This window comes from Thalia democratica, chromosome 6 (assembly GCF_965202585.1).
Source record: "Thalia democratica chromosome 6, ktThaDemo2.hap1.1, whole genome shotgun sequence".
Taxonomy (NCBI): Eukaryota; Metazoa; Chordata; class Thaliacea; order Salpida; family Salpidae; genus Thalia; species Thalia democratica.
The window spans coordinates 10,857,580-10,876,923 of record NC_139170.1 but is presented as its reverse complement, the minus strand read 5'-3'; the positions used below and the strand labels follow the sequence as shown (position 1 = coordinate 10,876,923).

Below are 19,344 nucleotides of genomic sequence, written 5' to 3'. Positions count from 1 at the left end.
GACTAAAATGAACTAATTTTTTAAATTCTTTAATCAAAAAGTATAAGAAAGTGCAAATCATCTACATAAACAACGTACGAATGAATATAAGTACTAAACTGAGTATAAACTGATAATTGTATTTGGAATACTAATTAAGATCTGTTTGTTAATTGTAAATTGTCAAGTAAAAACTAAAACCTGTTTTCGAAAAAATATTATTTTCTTCTAAAGTATCAAAATATTTTTTTCAGAAGTTAAAAAAATCTTAAGTTACATAAATTAAGAGACTATGTAACTTATAAAAATATTTTGCATAACTTTGTATTTAAATAAAACAGAAGCATAATTTCAAGAATATACCAAGCTTAAAAAAAAAATTACAAATAAAAGTACTTAGCACTGGTAACTTTAAATTGATAAAGGAAAAAGTTAAAATTGATTTACTACATTTTGAAAAAAAAACAAATTTATTGTAGTAAGCATAATAATCTGAAAGTCTAACAAAAATAAATAAATAAATAAATAATTTATTATGCAATGGTTTATACTATCGCATTAAAACTTTTACCGGATATTTATTTTCCTGTGATCAAAATGAATTATCTTCCTAATTATTTAATATTATAATTAGCTTCTTCAAATTAAAGGATTTTAACGGGTCATATCTTAAATAATAAATTGAACCAAATAAAAATTGCCACACAAGTTCGAATAACTTGAGATTGTTATTATTGGAAATGACTATATAAAAATTAAAAGACAACCTAATTTGTCGTGCATATTTCAGAAGAGAATTCAATTGGATCGCATCACTGACTCGATGTTTCTCACAACAGCAACTCCCCCTTCATACACCACAGCAGAACATCGAACTTGAATATCGAGCCACAAAATGTCGAACAAATTAAAATAATGACAACAAAAAATTCAAATAATTTTTTTTTAAGAAACAATTTAAATTGTCGTGAATATTTGAGAGCATAATTCAATTAGCATCTCTTTATTCATCACAGCAGAATGTCGAACTTTATGTTCTTAGGCACCTTGTTGACCACCAGCCTGCCATCGTACGAGACGCTGGCGAACGACCACGGGTCGAAGGAGGACCACTCGCAAGCGTACACCGACTCCTCGTGCTCCTCGTACACCTGCACCACGCCGTCCTCGCGCTCCACCTGCGTCATAATTGGTTGTCATTCTTACGTCATAGTTGGTTGTCGTGGTTACAAATTTGATTTAAAAGAACTATTTAGTTATTAAATCGTTCCGTATTTAGAGTTATTTGTACAACAAGATTGAGGTTATGACCTGTTTTTTTTAACTTGGATACGGTCATAGTTGTTTGTTACTTCATGGTTACTTGTTATGTCATCATTACTTACTAGGTCGTAGATGCAAATTAGTGTTTAAGATTTATTTGTTTAAGAATTCTGAGTTATTTATAAAGATCTACCGGAACAAAAAAAGTAGGTTTCGATCTGTTTTTTAAATTTGGATACGGATAAGTTTTAAAAGTTAAGATCCGGCCGGTGCCGGATATTAGAGAAAAAGCCGGTTTTGGAAGGTCACTAGTTGTTTATAAAAATAATTAAGTTGGATAAATACACTTCTAGGTGTACATAGAAAACATATAAGCTCACTGGACACCCTTAACAACATGGTTGTACCGAGTAGTGGGCTTTAACTAATGCCACATAGTTTAAAATCCAATTTTAGCATACAATCTAGGCATTGTCAATTAACATATATGACTAATAATATGTTAAATGTAATAAAGCGTTTGTGATAATTTTATTGATTGCGAACTAAACGGCTCAGAATGTAATAAACTAAAGATTGAAAAAAAATTGGAATTTAAGATATACATTATTTAAACACGTTTAATAATTATGTCTTTAGATGCTTTCCCCAGTCAAAATTATTTTATTTGAAACGACGTTATAATGAATAATGTAAATAAAATGCAAAAATTATTTATGAAAAAGAAAGTATATAATCTTTATGGAATGAAAAGTTACTTTGCTATAACAACTAGCATTTTTTTTCCGGTACAACTTAATATATCAAAATTAAAAAAAAATATTTTAAATTTGATAATTAGTCACTTGGAAAAGAAAAAAACTAACTTTTTTTGCACTCACAACATTTAAGTAGCTGAAAATTATTGTTTTACATTTTTATGTTTTAAAGAAATCACTTATTAAAAGCAATTGAAACTATAATATGTTTTTATTTTGATATATTATAAAAAAAATATATTATAAGATCATATAAAGATTTAATTTTAGGTGTGTAAAACACTTTCAAATAAATTTACTACATACAAACATATAACAAAATTACTTTAGACTGAAAATATATAGTACTACATGTAAAACAAAAGTTTACAGTTATACTATATGAAAAATATACTTGTCAAGAAAAATAAAAAGATTAAATAATTTTTCTAACCATACTAATAATAAAAAGTCAAATCAAAATAGTTGTAGTAACTATACTTTTGTATTGTTTAATGTACTAACACTGTAATTATAGAATTTCAGCCAATTTAATGTTAGCTGTAAATAAAACATTTTATTAAAAAACTATCAAGTTTTCCTTAATACTTGTTGCTAAATAGAAGGTTGTTAAAAAAAAATATTGCCTTGCTACTAACAGGGTGCCAAAGGTTCTTGAGAAATTTCTTCCAGGTTTTTAAAGTGCAAGTTTTTGTGTCTATTTTAGTCTAAAATAAAGTTTAAGGTATTCTTAATTAGTATAAAAACACTAATAGGATATTGTAAAGCAATTTCAAATGTATTTTTTAGTTTAAAAAAAAGTTACATAAAAATTATATATTTGACAGATTGTTGGTATCAAATCAAAACTTAATTTGTTAACATGTAAAAATTGTTTAATATTCTAGGTTTTTAAGCGATTTTTGTTCCAAATTCAAGATTATTTTTAAATTTCTTAAGTTCAAGTATTTTTTAGCCTAAATTGTCAAATTCCAGGTTTTTCCTAGAATTCCAAGTTTTTTGACAACTCTGTACTAAGTAGGTTTTAAATTCAAAGTATCAATAACTTTATGGTACAGGATACTACACTAAAATGAATTCTTATAATTATTTTTTCTAGAAAATAATAAACTGAAGAAGTAGAACAACGCTAAGAAGTTTTAACAAACGTAATAAAAATAAGTTGCTATTAATAATATTCAAAAAAAAAAGTAAATTTAGTTATACGATTTGAATCAACTACTTATAAATTAAAAGTACTACTACTTAAACTATTGTACATATTATATTTTTTAAGTGTTATAACTTATATAAAAAACACTAAAACAATGTTGTTAAATTTATATGAAAACTTATACTGGTGCTTTAGAAATTAAAAATAAAAAACTAACATTAAAAATTTGCATAATAAACAGGGTCCCACTAATATTAAAAGAAAATCAAAGTAAATATCAAGGATTCATTGGTTTTCTGAACGATTTACAAACTTATTTTGAGACACCTAAAAAAAAAACAGTTTAAACTTTCTGTTGTACTGGATATAAACTAAATACATTAAATTTATAACTTTTTCCATTACGTTTTACAAAACTTATAACATAAAAAAATGTACTATAAAATTGTTGAAAGCTAATAAAAACTGTATGAACTTATTATCAAATTTGAATATTCTATAGCTGAACAGTCTTTTATAATTATAGCAAACTAAATTGCCCAGAGCGTAAGAATTTCAGCTATTAAGAAACTATTATAAACCAACTCTTGAGTTGACAATAATTTAGTATATGAGTTAAATGTAAAACAACTTGTACAGAAAAAAATTACCCAGTTTCATAACTTTTACTAAGAATTGATATAAACTTTTCTTTCAAAAAATACTTCTAATAGACACGGTCTTACTGAGGAAACAATGATAATGATAACAACTTATCAAGATGAGGCATCACATAATCATCAAGGATCAATTTATTTTGAAATAAATTTAATTTATTTTAAAGCACTGTATATTTAAAAAAAAGTCCATCTACTGAAAAACCTTTTTACTATTGTAAACACTCATTTAAACATAAAAACTTAATGACCCCACTACAAATATGAAATGTTTTTAAATATAAATCAACAGAACTAACCTTATCAGGTTTTTCTCCGCCGGAATCAGCGCTCGAGTCATCGCTGTCGTACTTGTAGGGTTCGGACGACAGCGAAGTCTTGTCGTGCAGCACCACCAGGTGGTCGGTCCCGCACGAAATAACGAGCTGGTCGTGGAACGGGTTGAACCTGGCAGAAGTTACCCAATGTTTGTGCGACCCTGGTGAATGAAATTATGATAAATAGAGTAATCACTAAAAAAAACTAAAGCTTTTAATACATACTTTAACTAGATATATTTTTTTGAGACATTTTGCCTTCTACCAATGAATGAACTTATTTTCTCGAACTAATTACTAGCAACTTGAGATGTTATCCAGTAGAATGTGCTCGCCAGAGAGTACACAATCAAAATATCAACACAACAAACTGTGTTTTATGTCTTCTAATAAACAAATAAAAAACACTTTTTTTATCAACAGTGCTCATAAGTTTTATGATACACAGACTAAAATTTACAACAAATATCAAAACGTTTCATCACACCAAACGCACCAGCGGTAGACAGTGGCGCTTTAACGTTCCGGACGTCCCAGAACCGGATGGTGCTGTCGTCGCCGCACGTGAGCATGTAGTACTGCTTGTTCGGGTTGTAATCGATATCCCTCGCCGCGTAAGAGTGTCGAGTGTTCAGCGTGTAAGATGAGGTTTGCGTGCGTATGTCCCAACACACCACCTGTTAGTGAGGAGTGTAATAATAAATTTATTTTTACATTATAGTTACATAACAACATTAGACCAGTAGGAAGATACTATTGAAAGTTAATAAAACAAATAAAATATTCAATTAACTGAAGAAGATACGTTTGTTTGAACATACTATCTGGGTGTAGTATACTATTGATTATAAGGTCGAAAAGTTAAAACTTACATTCAGGTTGTAGAAAAATAATAATGCTGCTAGTTTCAAGTTATTAAACTCGTGAAAAACAGTAATAAACAAATAAAAAAAGATGTATTACCTTGCTCAACTATTTACTGATCAAGTTTTTATACTTTTGTACCCAAGTTTATCTCGCAATATACAAACTAATATTTTTAATTTGTAACTAATTGATATAGTTTAAGAGACTCAATAATAACTAATAAAAAAAAAACTTATCCAAACACATAAAAACCTGATTTCCAACACAAAGGGAGAATTGCTTGCTTCCATGATGCGGGTTCCACCTCCCCTTTCCCACTTTCTCCTTACCCTTCCTTGCGCTCAACATGCCACCGCAAGATGCCGCCACCCGCATCTCGTCGGTGACGTCATAAACGCTCACTTCATCCTCGTTCCAACCCATCAGCTGCGTCTCCCCCTCAACAGGCCGCCACGACGCGCGAGTGACGCCATCGATTGTTGATAATTGGGTTATTCCCCCGAGTTGATCCTCCTGAGAGTCTTGCAAAGCTGGGAGCCTTTAATGAAAAAATATTTTTTGAATGTAAGTTCTAATGTTACTTTCTAAAGTTTATTATTAGAAAAGCAACTTAAAACTTTAAAAAAGGCTTGCTTGTATTATAACTAAATATATTAGAAATATATCTTTTTAATGAAACCTCCACAGTGTGCAGCCATGGTGCAGTGAGGAGTCTTTGTAAGATTCGTGGCAGGTTGTAAACAGTTGAGGATCCTCGTAAGAAGCTGAGATGTCGCATATCTATTATATATTTTGTAGATCTTCTTTAATAATTAATTTAAAAGCTTTAACAAGAAAGTTTAAATCAAACAGTGATACAATGACAACACAATAACAATGTCTATTAGATTGAAAAAACAGAATTAGCTTACTAGAACTATGAAACTTTATTTACAGTAAGCAAAGTGCCACTACCAGCAATCTAGTACACACGTGAATTAACAAACAACTAACAGAACCCTTATCGTGCACAAACACGTTCTTGCTCAGCACATTTGTTTCATCGTCGTACTCAATCAAATGTACCTGATTGTAAAATTAAGTATGAGTCTACAGTTTCAATATTAGAAATTACTTACCAGCATAATGAATATTCATTCAAGTGAACCTCATTTGAATAGTAAGTAATTATTCAACCAACCTGATTATCCTGTTTGAAGGACTGGCTACCGACTAAATACCTGGTGCAACCTGTTTCTCCCACCTGGCTGCATATACACCTGCTTGACAGTTCCAAACCGTACACCAATGGAGCGTCCGATTCCTCCATTTGTTTTTTTTTTTTTTTGTTTTTTTTATTGGCTAAATTTGTTGTATAAAAGTTTATTACTTGCTTCAACTTCAACATTGCAGTCCTCAGTTGCAACAATTATAGCTTCAAAGAAAAAAAGCTACTGGATATAAATTATTTGAAAAAAAAAAACTTCTAAGTTGGGTAGAACTTAATAAGTGATCAACCTTGAATGAATTTTTTCTAAGTAATTTGTATTATAATACAAAAGTTTGAACATTTAAGGTTTATTTTAAGAAATAAAGGTTAAATTTGTTTTATTTAATTTTAAGTATTTCATTTATGTGCGTACATTTTAAGACTAAAAATCCAATTACAATTTCAATAAGCTATTTATTTTATTTTAGGAGTTTAAAAAAAAACCAAGTAGTTAATTAAGACCTTTTCTATAACCTTTATAGTCTACTTAATTAACATCAACTTTTAGTACTTGGATGCTGAAGAAAAACTACAAAATTTTGTTTATAAATTAAACTTAAATTAAGAAATGTTAAAAAAATAACTTTTAAAGATATTTATTGAACAAATAAATAATCGTTGTATGCATTTTTGTTAATATAAATCAATAATTTATTAATTAAAAAAAAGAATACAGACATACTTTTTGTATTTTAAGAATACAAATTTGTTTGTGTACAAACTTAAAGTGTTATAGTGGGGTGCAGGACTTTTCAAATTCGGACAATTCAAATTCTTAAAAAAAAAATTGAAAGGGCCACAACTAAAAAAGTAATGTAAAGTATCTAATGTAAAAAATACTTATGTAGGTTGTAAAAATATCTACAAACCATTTTTTTTTTAAACATTAAACATTTATTGAGATATGACTAATGGGTATAGGGTTTTTTTTTACTAAAAATAACATTGGATCTTATATGAAAGTTTGAAGTACAAACTACAAGCAAGTTTTTATAGAAGTAAAAAACCTTATTTAACTTTTGATATATTGTAATTTTTGTAAAAAGTTTCCAATACAAACATGTGGACCACAAATTTTTTGGGGTCAATTTTCTAGGATGTTTAAAAAAATAACTAAAAATATATATTCTACTTCATTTTTTGAGCTAGAGACCTCAAACTTTCAGGAAACGTTCCTTTTATAGTTTAAAAGACTTTGAAATTTGGAATTTTTAAATATTGAAAAATAAAACTTTAGATTAAAAAAAAATGTGGCTTTTTTCAATAAAAATTTTTCAAATTCCTGCATTCACTCTTTTTTAAATTTAAAAATACACTCTCTGTAAAAATTTGAAGAAGACTGCTTAAAAAATGAAGGAAGAGATAGATTTTCAGTGAAACATTTATCAATGGTAAGTTTTTCTCATACAACTGCACATTATCAAAAAATGAGAATTATTTTTTTACTTTTACCAACTTAAAAATTGGAAGTGAAAACCCTCTACAGTAACTTTTTCTGAGAAGTTTTTCTAGCTTACAACTTGCTTCATTTATTTATAATGTTTAAAATAATACATTTTTTGATAGCGTGTTGGCAACCAGGTTTCGTACTTATTAGGACTCATCAAGCAGACATATTCACAATGAACTGCTGTTTCAGATAAACCAAAGGCTATAAGTATTTTTCACTGAATCGTTTGTTTGTGTGTACAGTTAAAAAAATACATGTAATTGAATTGTTAATTACTCATTATCTTAGACATAGTAAGCTTCAATGTGAGTTTATAATTAAAGCTTGTTTAATTCGTAAACTAGTTAAGTACTTTGGCTATCTTCAGCAGAACGAGGTGCTTTAGCCATTGTTCAATAAGCACTAGAATGAACCGCACTACAATCAACAACATTCAGTGTGATATTCAGCAATCTGGTTTTGTCCTTAATATCCTTAACCTCTTGACACATCTATATTGTGGATTTTGAAGATATATCAGGCATACTGATGGTAAAAAGAATTTTACTTTTTAAAAATCTGAAAAAAAAAGTTATTAACCTAATCAAAATTTAACATTATCAATTGTCAAAAGAATATTTTTCAGTATGAACAAAAACATGAGAACAATAAGAAAATTTCAATATGTGTTTCAAAAGTAAATTACTGTTTTTTTAATTTCAAGGAAATTTTTTAAGAAACTTAAGACTTTAAAAATTTAATAAAGTACAAAATAATTGTATACCAAGTAACACCTAAAAACTATAGACAAGGCTTTCTTCAATTACCAAAAAACATATTACATAATTGTTAAAGACAGACATGAGTTCATAACTGTTTTTTAACATAATTTAAATGAATTAGCATAGTTGTTTCACGGCTTAATGCTTTATTGTTCAAATCAGTTTGTAAAACAATTAAACTAAAAGAATTTCCTATTTCTTAACAAAATTTATGCATTTGTTCAAATAAAAACCATTTCAGAAACAATTGTTAGTGTTGTTTATTTACATTGACTTGGTTAAAACAGCTGACAAGTCTTCCACTTCCATTTTGCCAATGAAGTTTTGATCTTTTTGATTTAGCTTCAACTCCTTTTTTTGTTTTGTACTACTGGACATTGCTTGCTTGAAAGCCACTTGGTTGTTATTGGTCATGCCTTCCTTACACTTGGCCAATATTTTTTCGTTCTTCACTTTATTCTTTTTCTTCTGCTCTTTCTTACTCTTCATTTTCATCTGCTTTTTAAGTATCTTGTTGATACCATTCTTCTTCAAGCCTGACTTCTTTTTGCCCATTTTTAAAACTTAAGTGTTCTAAACCTGAAAAAGTATTCATAATTTAAGCTTGAGTTCAACAAAAGTAAGTACTGGTTTATAATATCTTTAAAAAAAGTGAACTTTTTGTTAAATATAAAAACTTATTTCCTTTTAATTTGATTTATCTGCAAGGTTTAATTTATCTTTTAAGAGTATTATAGTTATTTGTTAACTTTTATTTTTAAATTTACATATACACTAAGCATTATTTAGCTTAATATTACAATGAAATTACTACAAAACATATTTAATTAACTAATACAGTTTAAAACTGATACATATATAGAAACTTGTTTTATACTGACTTTAAATAAATAAAGATCTTAAAGAAAAAAAATGATGAAAATGTAAAAATTATAGTACTTTATTTTTAATTAGACATTTAAAACTTTTTTTTATGTTATGAGTAATTATGTTATTAAATTTGTTCAAGTCCAACAAAATTAAGGGCATAATTGGCGTCCAACATTTTATTTTTATAAAATTAAAATTGGCTTTTATTTGAAAGCTAACAGTATACTTTACAACAAGGATCAGCAGGTCAAAAAAGGAACAACTTTTATGTGCTTAAAAATTTATGTTATTTACTTTAATAGGCGATAAAATTATTGAATTATAGAAGAATTGAGTATCTTTTAAGATAAAACCATAAATATTGAATAGTTATTTCAAACAAAAAAAATTAAAAATTAGTTGGAACAAATTTTTTAATGTGGCCTGCCGACCCCTGCACTACAGGATACTTTTTAAAGAGTAAAACTTAAAATTAGTTTGTGAGATATAATAAGTTTTTAAAAAAACCTCATACAGCCATATAAATAAAAGTTTCAAAGCTAATATTCTCAGTACTTTTAAAAAAATACACTAAAAATTTGTCTTTTTTATTTTTAAAACAATTCACTTCAAATTTTAAGCACATTTTCTTTTCAATATTAATAAACAATGAACTTCACCGCACGATGATCAACAACAACAGCATCCGAGACAATCCTACGACCGGTTTTGTCTTAATTAGGACTCATAAGGCAGGAATAATCGCCAGAAACGCTGTTTCTTATTTATTATTGATGGCATAAAACATCTCAACTTTGTTGATGATGGCCAAAATAAATACTGGCTTTTCGATATTAGAAATAACTTCAAGGAAGTGAATTTATGAACAAAAAAAGACATTGAAAAAATTTAACCAAAATTAAAAAAAAGGCTTTTTTGTTTATTCTATATTGAATGAAAATTTGAAAAATATTAAAATTTGTTTCCTAAAAGTTGTTTAAATTTTTTTTAGATTACTGTGAGAAAGTTTATTTAAAAAAATAGACTAGATATTCTTGAGTTTGTAGGATAGCAAAAGACAAAGGTGTTAAGCATTTTAGGGGGATTTTGTATCTTAAACAAAATATGTCAGCAAGTTTTTGAAATTTACAATAGATATTTCAGAAAAACTTCAAGTAAATTGAGGATTTAGATCCAGCTAGATTCAAATTTTAAAATTAGTTATAAAACCAGCTGGATCAAAATTTCAAAAAAAGATCTCAAGAACTAGCCAGATTCTAACTTTGTGGACCCTATAGATCACTAGTTGGCATAGTATATACACTACAATTTTTATGCAGTTAACTTTTTTTTGATGGTTTATATAATTTATAAAGATAAGTTGTTATATACAGGATTGCCACTGGTTTTTGGCAAATTTTCTCAAGGTTTTCAAAAAATTTTCCAGGTTTTTAAAAATACTTGTTTCTGGGTCTATTTTTAATTTAAAATTAAGTTTAAGGTAAAAAACTGTGTTAAATATGTAGTATAAAAATATTTAAAAGATACTGTAAAGCTACTTTAAATCTGCTTATTGATATTAAAATTGATGACAAGAATTTTTTATTTATTTAAATAATAGATTTTTTGTGTTGCATCAAAACTTAACTACTTAAAATGTATGAAAATATCCAAAACACAAAGTTTGTTTGTAATTTTGTTCAAAACTCCAGATTTTGGTAGGTTTTTTTACTCTAAATTGTCAGATTCCAGGTTTTTCCACATATCCAGGTTTAGTGGCCACCGTGTATATAATATATTTCATTTTTATACTAATACAGATTTGAAGCACTGTTTATTTTTCTATTAAAACTCATAATATAAATAAATTAAAGTTATTTAACTTTATTAGTTCAAGTTTAGGTTACCATGTACTCAGGCTACTCAGGTTAGTATAAAGTTTTGAATTACTAAGGCTGTTGGAACTTTTTAGTTAATATAATAAAGTTAAGGTTGTTTAAAGAACTTCTTAGTAAAAAAATATGTACTCACTCCTCCCTCTTTTACAATGAAAGTTATGCAAAAGCAAACTAGTTTCATCACATTTAATTTAAGCTTTCCCTTGAATGATTATAACTTAATTATTTACAAAAGCTATCATTTTATATTAAAAAAAAACATGGCAGCTTTTAATTGTGGTTAAACTCACATGGTCAAGAAACTTTTAATTTTGCAAATAATTAAATATTATTCCAGCTAAGTACAAAATACATAACCAATAAAGTATTTAATTTTTAGTAGGTATTGAAATTCGTTTTAAATATACTTTTTTAATTTTTGTTTTACTATCATGATCTTACTAATTAGATCTAAAAACCTACTTTTTTTTTCAAATTTAGATTAGTTTTTTAAATATGGCCTTTTAAACATATTTTTTTGAATTTGAGTATTTTTAAAATTTGAACTTTCATATAACAAAGTGATTCAGTTGTTGTACATTGAAGATATAAAACAAATGAGCTAATAATTAAGTAAAACTTGATTATTTAAAACATAATCTATTTGATTGAAACTAAAATAACATTAATAGTAGGAATTACATTGACATCATTAATAACTAATATATGCTAATCCTGCCATAGAAGAAAGATAGTATAAAACTAAAAGTTTCCTTGAAAAGCCAAAAACTTTGTCAAAAAACTCCTGTACCTTAAAGTTATAGAAATTGAAAACTTTGCTGGGATTTGATTTAACAAAACAGAATAGTTGTGAACACTGATTTCTGCATTTAAGAGGGTTGCCACTCGTTTTTTCAAAAATATTTCCAGGTTTCCAAATTTCTTCCAGGTCTTTAAAAGTTTTGGGTCTATTTTTAGTTAAATCAGGGTTGCCACTCTTTGAGCCAAAAAATCTTCCCTGAGTGACCAAAAATTTCCCTGAGTAACCTTAAATTTCCCTGAGTATTTTTCAAATCTTAAAAAAAATTTTTCTCTTCTAACACAAATTATTAATACCTCATTCTCATTTTTCTTCTTTAATAATAAAAGGAAGGTTGTATGTGTATGCTTCTGCATTAAATTTATGAAAAAAAAACTGTTTTCAAAAACTCAATCTTAAAAGGTTTAAACCAATTAAAAATTAAAAACTAAATTTTGCACAACTTTGTGTAAACTTGTTAGTTAACTTTCTACATAAAAGAATAAAGTTTAATTTTTTTGACATTTTAATTGACAAAATTTAATTATAATATAATTATAATTTCACATGAAGAACTCACTTAAATGCATACATAATAACTTCATTAAGACTGTATTCATTTTAATGAATTATATTTTAAGAATATTTTAATTGTTAATCTGTATTCATTTTAATTTTTTTTTACTGAAAACAAGTAGTTGTAAACAAATAACAAGTTTGTTTTACTTAAGTAAATATAAATTTAAAACTTAAAAAACTACAATGTTAATACTAAGAATATTGAAGAACTAGCCGCAAGGCTAAAAAATTCTAAATAACCACTTAAATAATAAAAATTACTACTTTTGAACAAAATATTGAAACTGGATTAACTAATCCTCATTCTAGATCTAGAAAAAAATTTCCCTGAAATTTAGAGAAAAAATCAAAACTTTCCTGAGTTTCTCTGAGTTAAAAGAAAAATGCCAAAATTCCCTGAGTTTCCCTGAGATTCCCTGAGATTTTCTACAGTTTGAAAATTCCCTGAGATTCCCTGAGTTCCCTGAGTGTGTGGCAACCCTGGAAGCATAAGTAATGTAAATAAACTTAAATTTTATTTTTAATCTATGAGATCTAAGTATAAATAACAGTGGTCTTGCTGATTATACAGTAAAGTAACCTACTCTTTAAGTAACTTTTCGAACACAGAATAAAAGTGCAAGTCAAAATTGGAAATTCTAGTCTTTATTTACTGACATTTAATTTAAATACCTACGTTTTTACTTTATTTAACCCATTACCCAAAAAACATTACGAGCATAAAGTTATTGTTATAGGAAAATTTATTAATTTTTCAAAAAACATAAAACTTTAATGTCAATTATTTTACTTATCTTAAATGCTATCTAAAAAATTTTTTTTTTATTATAGAGAACGCACCTTTGCCTTTAATTTAAAAAAAAAAAATATTTAATTTGGGGTTGGAATTATTTCATGGGGTCCCTCGAAAAATAAAGGTTTTTTTTCGTTTTTTTTCATCAAATGATATTAGAACCAAAAATAAATATTTTTTTTTAATTTTTTTTTTTGATTTCCCTTAGTTTGCATGTTATTAAAATTAGTAAATAGTTATTTTATAAATAATGTTAATATCTTTTACGATTTGGCCGAAAATCAAAATGTAGTATATTACACTATCATTTGCCTTGGCCATTTCCTAGATAAAAAATTGATAAAAGGAAAAAAAAAGTTAATAAGAATGTGAATATACAACAAATTTAATTAAATTATTTTATTTTAATTTAGTTTGATGTAAATCGCATTCTTATTAACGTTTTTTTTCCTTTTATCAATTTTTTATCTAGGAAATGGCCAAGGCAAATGATAGTGTAATATACTACATTTTGATTTTCGGCCAAATCGTAAAAGATATTAACATTATTTATAAAATAACTATTTACTAATTTTAATAACATGCAAACTAAGGGAAATCAAAAAAAAAAATTAAAAAAAAATATTTATTTTTGGTTCTAATACCATTTGATGAAAAAAAACGAAAAAAAACCTTTATTTTTGGAGGGACCCCATGAAATAATTCCAACCCCAAATTAAATAATTTTTTTTTTAAATTAAAGGCAAAGGTGCGTTCTCTATAATAAAAAAAAAATTTTTTAGATAGCTTTTAAGACAAGGAAAATAATTGACATTAAAGTTTTATGTTTTTTGAAAAATTAATAAATTTTCCTATAACAATAACTTTATGCTCGTAAAAACATTAAATGTTTTGCAAAAACAAAATGGCTTTTAGATATTTATAGGACTAACACATGGTTGCCACTCAAAAAACTGAGAAGAATTTCCTGACTTTTTCCTGACTTTTTACCAAAATTTTCCTGACTTTTCTAAATCAAACTCTTGAATTAGACTTATTCTAAAATACATAATCTAACACTTAAAACTATATAAAACTTCCAATCTAACTTTAATACAGGTAAAAAACAACAGTTTTTTGTTGAATTCTATAATTAAACTTCCAGTACATCACTTAAACCATCTGTGTATGATTGATGTTTGTAATAAACAGCTCTATCAGCAAAATTCTTGTATTTTTACCTTATAAACACAGCTTGTCTGAAAAACAAAACAATTTTTTAGCAAATCCTAGCATAAATGTATCTAGATAAACAAACGACATATAAGGAACTTTTACAATTAAAACCTTGAATTAATAACGAACTTTCACAACTAAAATCTTAAAACAATAACAAGTTTTTACAGTTGAAACCTTAAAACAATAAAGAACACAATTTTTTAGAATTTCCTAGTATAAATGTATCTATAGCATAAAGTAGATTTAGCAAATAAGTTGTAAAATAAATCTAGTAATAAAAATATAGCGTATATGTTAAAAATATCTAGTAATAAAAAGTATTTACTTAAAACATGTTTTACTTATATAAATTGTTCACTTAGTTTAATAAAATACTACCCAAACTATTTAATATAAAATCCTTAAATAAAAAACAAAAAAGAATATACTTGAGTGACTGCAAAAAAAGACATAAAAAAGTAAACTATATATCTGTTGTATAAAATATTTCCTCTTATCATTTAGTGTAAAATTTGTAACAAATAAATATACTCTTACTTAATTTAAAAACTTGAGTTAACTCTACAAAAAATACAATAATAAATAAATTAAATATTGGCATATACCTTTCTTATAACTTATTTAAAAAATTTTAACAAATATGAAAAATTATAAAGAGGTAAAGTATACACATTAACATGTAAAACTTCTCGCAGTGCAAAACGAAAAAGTTCAAAATTTACTTTCCGTAATGTTTACGTCAAAGTTACTTGTTCAATCGAACTCAAATTTTGTATACGTAATCAGTATGACGTAACGATTCTAGCAAATTTAAAATTTTTGAAAAATATTCATTTATGACGTCACAATAAAAAAAACTGAGCTTTCCGTAATGTTTACGTCAAAGTTACTTGTTCAATCGAACTCAAATTTTGTATACGTAATCAGTATGACGTAACGATTCTAGCAAATTTAAAATTTTTGAAAAATATTCATTTATGACGTCACAATAAAAAAAACTTTGCTTTCCGTAATGTTTACGTCAAAGTTACTCATTCAATCGAACTCAAATTTTGTATACGTAATCAGTATGACGTAACAATTCTAGCAAATTTAAAATTTAAAAAAAATATTCATTTATGACGTCACAATAAAAAAAACTGAGCTTTCCGTAATGTTTACGTCAAAGTTACTTGTTCAATCGAACTCAAATTTTGTATACGTAATCAGTATGACGTAACGATTCTAGCAAATTTAAAATTTTTGAAAAATATTCATTTATGACGTCACAATAAAAAAAACTGAGCTTTCCGTAATGTTTACGTCAATCTTTCGATTGAACTAGTAACTTTGACGTAAACATTACGGAAAGCACAGTTTTTTTTATTGTGACGTCATAAATGAATATTTTTTTTAAATTTTAAATTTGCTAGAATTGTTACGTCATACTGATTACGTATACGAAATTTGGGTTCGATTGAACTAGTAACTTTGACGTAAACATTACGGAAATCACAGTTTTTTTTATTGTGACGTCATAAATGAATATTTTTTTAAAATTTTAAATTTGCTAGAATCGTTACGTCATACTTATTACGTATACAAAATTTGAGTTCGATTGAACAAGTAACTTTGACGTAAACATTACGGAAAGCTCAGTTTTTTTTATTATGACGTCATAATTGAATATTTTTTTTAAATTTTAAATTTGCTAGAATCGTTACGTCATACTTATTACGTATACAAAATTTGAGTTCGATTGAACAAGTAACTTTGACGTAAACATTACGGAAAGCTCAGTTTTTTTTATTGTGACGTCATAAATGAATATTTTTTTTAAATTTTAAATTTGCTAGAATTGTTAAGTCATACTGATTACGTATACGAAATTTTATTTCGATTGAACAAGTAACTTTGACGTAAACATTACGGAAAGCAAAGTTTTTTTTATTGTGACGTCATAAATGAATATTTTTCAAAAATTTTAAATTTGCTAGAATCGTTACGTCATACTGATGACGTATACAAAATTTGAGTTTGATTGAACGAGTAACTTTGACGTAAACATTACGGAAAGCACAGTTTTTTTTTATTGTGTAGTCATAAATGAATATTTAAAATAAAATTTAAATTTGCTAGAATCGTTACGTCATACTTATTACGTATACAAAATTTGAGTTGAATTGAATGAGTAACTTTGGCGTTAACATTACGGAAAGCACAGTTTTTTTTTATTTAGACGTCTTAAATGAATATATTATATTCGTTTTAAATTTACTAGAATCCTCACGTCATACTCATATATGTTTAAAATTTTAACTTGATAATTAAGTACTTTAATAATTTTATATATAGTATTGAAAACTCTAATGTTGAAGTTATAGTTTATTGAACGACAAAAATTTTTGATTCTAGGACCTGGTGCACGAAAATCTTTTAGGTTATCGACCTTGTGCACGAAGAGCCTTTCGGTTATCGAGTTGCTCATCACGGATACCTTTTAACGTCTTGTCAAGGACTTTTTATTTTTCGCATAATTTGTTTTTCTTTGTTATTAAACGGGTCCGATTTTAAAAGAAATGTAGTTCCTCTGATATTCGCTGAGTCAGCATTTTTAAAAATTAGTCTTTAAAATTCTTTTATTTTTTTATATTTAACCTTTGATTTTAGCAACATATGAAATATTGCACTTTTTCTTCTGCACTTTGAGTGGACTAATGTAATTCTGCACTTTTTGTTCTGCACTTTGAGTAAAATGATGAAATATTGCACTTTTTGCACTTTTTGTTTTGAACTTTTTGTTTTGCACTTCCAAAAGTTGAACATCACATTAACTTGTTACATCAAATATTAAACTAACTGCTTAGTTTTAAAGAACTCAATTATTTACTTGAACAAAAAACACTTTGATTCTAAAATTATGCTAGATAGAAAGAAAGAAAGAAATGTTAACGCTCACAACTAAGGTCGATGGATTGGTGTGGAGAAAGACCTTTCGGTCATCGAGCTGCACACCATTTACTTGTAACTATTCTTTGAGCTAACTTTAAAACAATAATGAAAGAATTAAAACAAAAACTTAATAAGTAACTGTATATACAAAAATTTTTTTTTTTTTTTTAAGTTTAAAAATGGTAAGCACCCTTTTTTAACCCATTACTGCCAATATTGACCATGGAAACCATAGTCTACCATGGGCTCCACACCGTCTCCTCCCCTAGATTTCTATTTTTATGATCATGTACATTCACATTTTTCTTGTTGCCCTTTCTACAAGAGCAACCACATAAAATGCAACAGATATCTCAAAATTGAATAAATGGGGAGAGTTAGTAATGTCAGTATATATAAAATATTCAGTAATGTCATAAAACTGAAAGAGCGCCATGTATTTTAAAAAAGTGTCTTTAAATTTCTAGTATATGTGTTTGTAGGTAAATAAAAATAGAGCAAAAAAAAAAAAAAACTTGGTCTAACTGTTTTATAGATTTGTAAACAATTCAGTTTTAAACAATAAAATCTAGCACTAATAATTGATAGAATTTGTTTAAACTACTTAAAATAAAATCACTTCTAACAATAAACAGCTAAATTTAAAAACAAAATAATAAAGTAATAATAAAAGTATTTAATTGAGTTAAATAAACTGTTTGTAAACCTAAAACTAATTTTTAACAAATAAAATTAAATAACCAGAATGTCTAAAAAATATGAAGTTTTTACTTCTAAATTTAAAATCTCAATCTTCTGAAACAAATTGACAATTAATATATAGTAAACAAAAAACTACAAAATAGAGTTATAAAAGTAAAATAATACATCTACTAGTTAAATCACTCTGTCAATGAGGACAAAACAATACTATCAAATTTTATGTACAAGAAACAAATTAAAAAAGTATATATAATAAATAAAATAATAAAAATAATAAAACCAACCTATACCAATCCAGCTCTACCTTCACCCAGTTTATAAGACCAACAGCAATCAGCCCAAAAAAAAAAAAAAAAGATTAAGACAAACACCAATACTAAGATAAAAGTTTAACTGTTGGTAAAGATTAAGCTTGATATTTTTCTGATTGTCTTTTAAGTAAGTTTTCTCTCATTCCATATTGAAATGCTCCAAGATAGCTCTGATCTACCAAGTTTCTAGGCAATTCTTCCCATAGTTTAATATAAACTATGGGAAGAAACTACTTTTATACTTAAAATAATTTAATTTCAGGCTTTATTCAACTTTCCAATCTAAGTAAAAAAAAATAACTGTTAAAGTTTTTTAGTTATAGGTGAAACTCCACAAATATTATATTTATTTGAATGTTAGAAAGAAAGAAAAGAAATAGATAAACTTTTGTGTATATATATTAAGTTTCACTATGGAAGTGTCCTTGCTACAGATCATAAATACTAAAAAGCTTACAAAATCTGCTTGTTCAAGTAGGGTACTTGTGCAATATGTTAATAGAAAACTTTTGCAGTATTATAAAGGATATTTTACTAATTTATACCAGCTGAAGGCATTGGAAATAAAACTAAATATTTTTGTAAATTTTTAGGAAAATTTTGGAATTTTTTTCTGACTTTAAAGGACTTTTAATTAACTTTTACCACTTAAAGGCTTTGGAAAACAAGGAATTTCGTAAATTTAAACTGACAAAATCTGACTTTTTATTTTTTTTTTATCAAATTTCCTGACTTTTTTCAAAACCCCCCATTTTTTCCTGACTTTTGTAATTTTTTCAAATTTTTCCTGACTTTTCCTGATTTCCTGACCGAGTGGCAACCCTGCTAACAT

The 19,344-nt window shown here is 26.5% G+C and overlaps 1 protein-coding gene across 2 annotated transcripts; it reads right to left on the bottom strand.

Moving 5' to 3' along the window:
* Positions 1-396: 396 nt before the first annotated feature.
* LOC145838061 (EARP-interacting protein homolog) lies at positions 397-6,330 on the bottom strand. 2 transcript variants are annotated; one of them, XR_014370023.1, is made up of 8 exons: positions 6,174-6,330; positions 5,987-6,058; positions 5,673-5,773; positions 5,246-5,531; positions 4,623-4,803; positions 4,109-4,287; positions 3,371-3,480; positions 1,138-1,157 (listed from the first exon to the last, which is right to left on the bottom strand). XR_014370023.1 is itself a non-coding variant. In XM_082945590.1 (7 exons), exons 1-7 carry the CDS (start codon positions 6,300-6,302, stop codon positions 990-992), a joined length of 1,116 nt encoding a protein of 371 aa, XP_082801716.1. In that variant the 5' UTR covers positions 6,303-6,330; the 3' UTR covers positions 397-989. The 2 variants fall into 2 exon arrangements, 1 of the variants encoding a protein (XP_082801716.1); XM_082945590.1 differs by lacking the exon at positions 3,371-3,480 and having other exon boundaries at positions 397-1,157.
* Between the last annotated feature and the right edge of the window lie 13,014 nt (positions 6,331-19,344).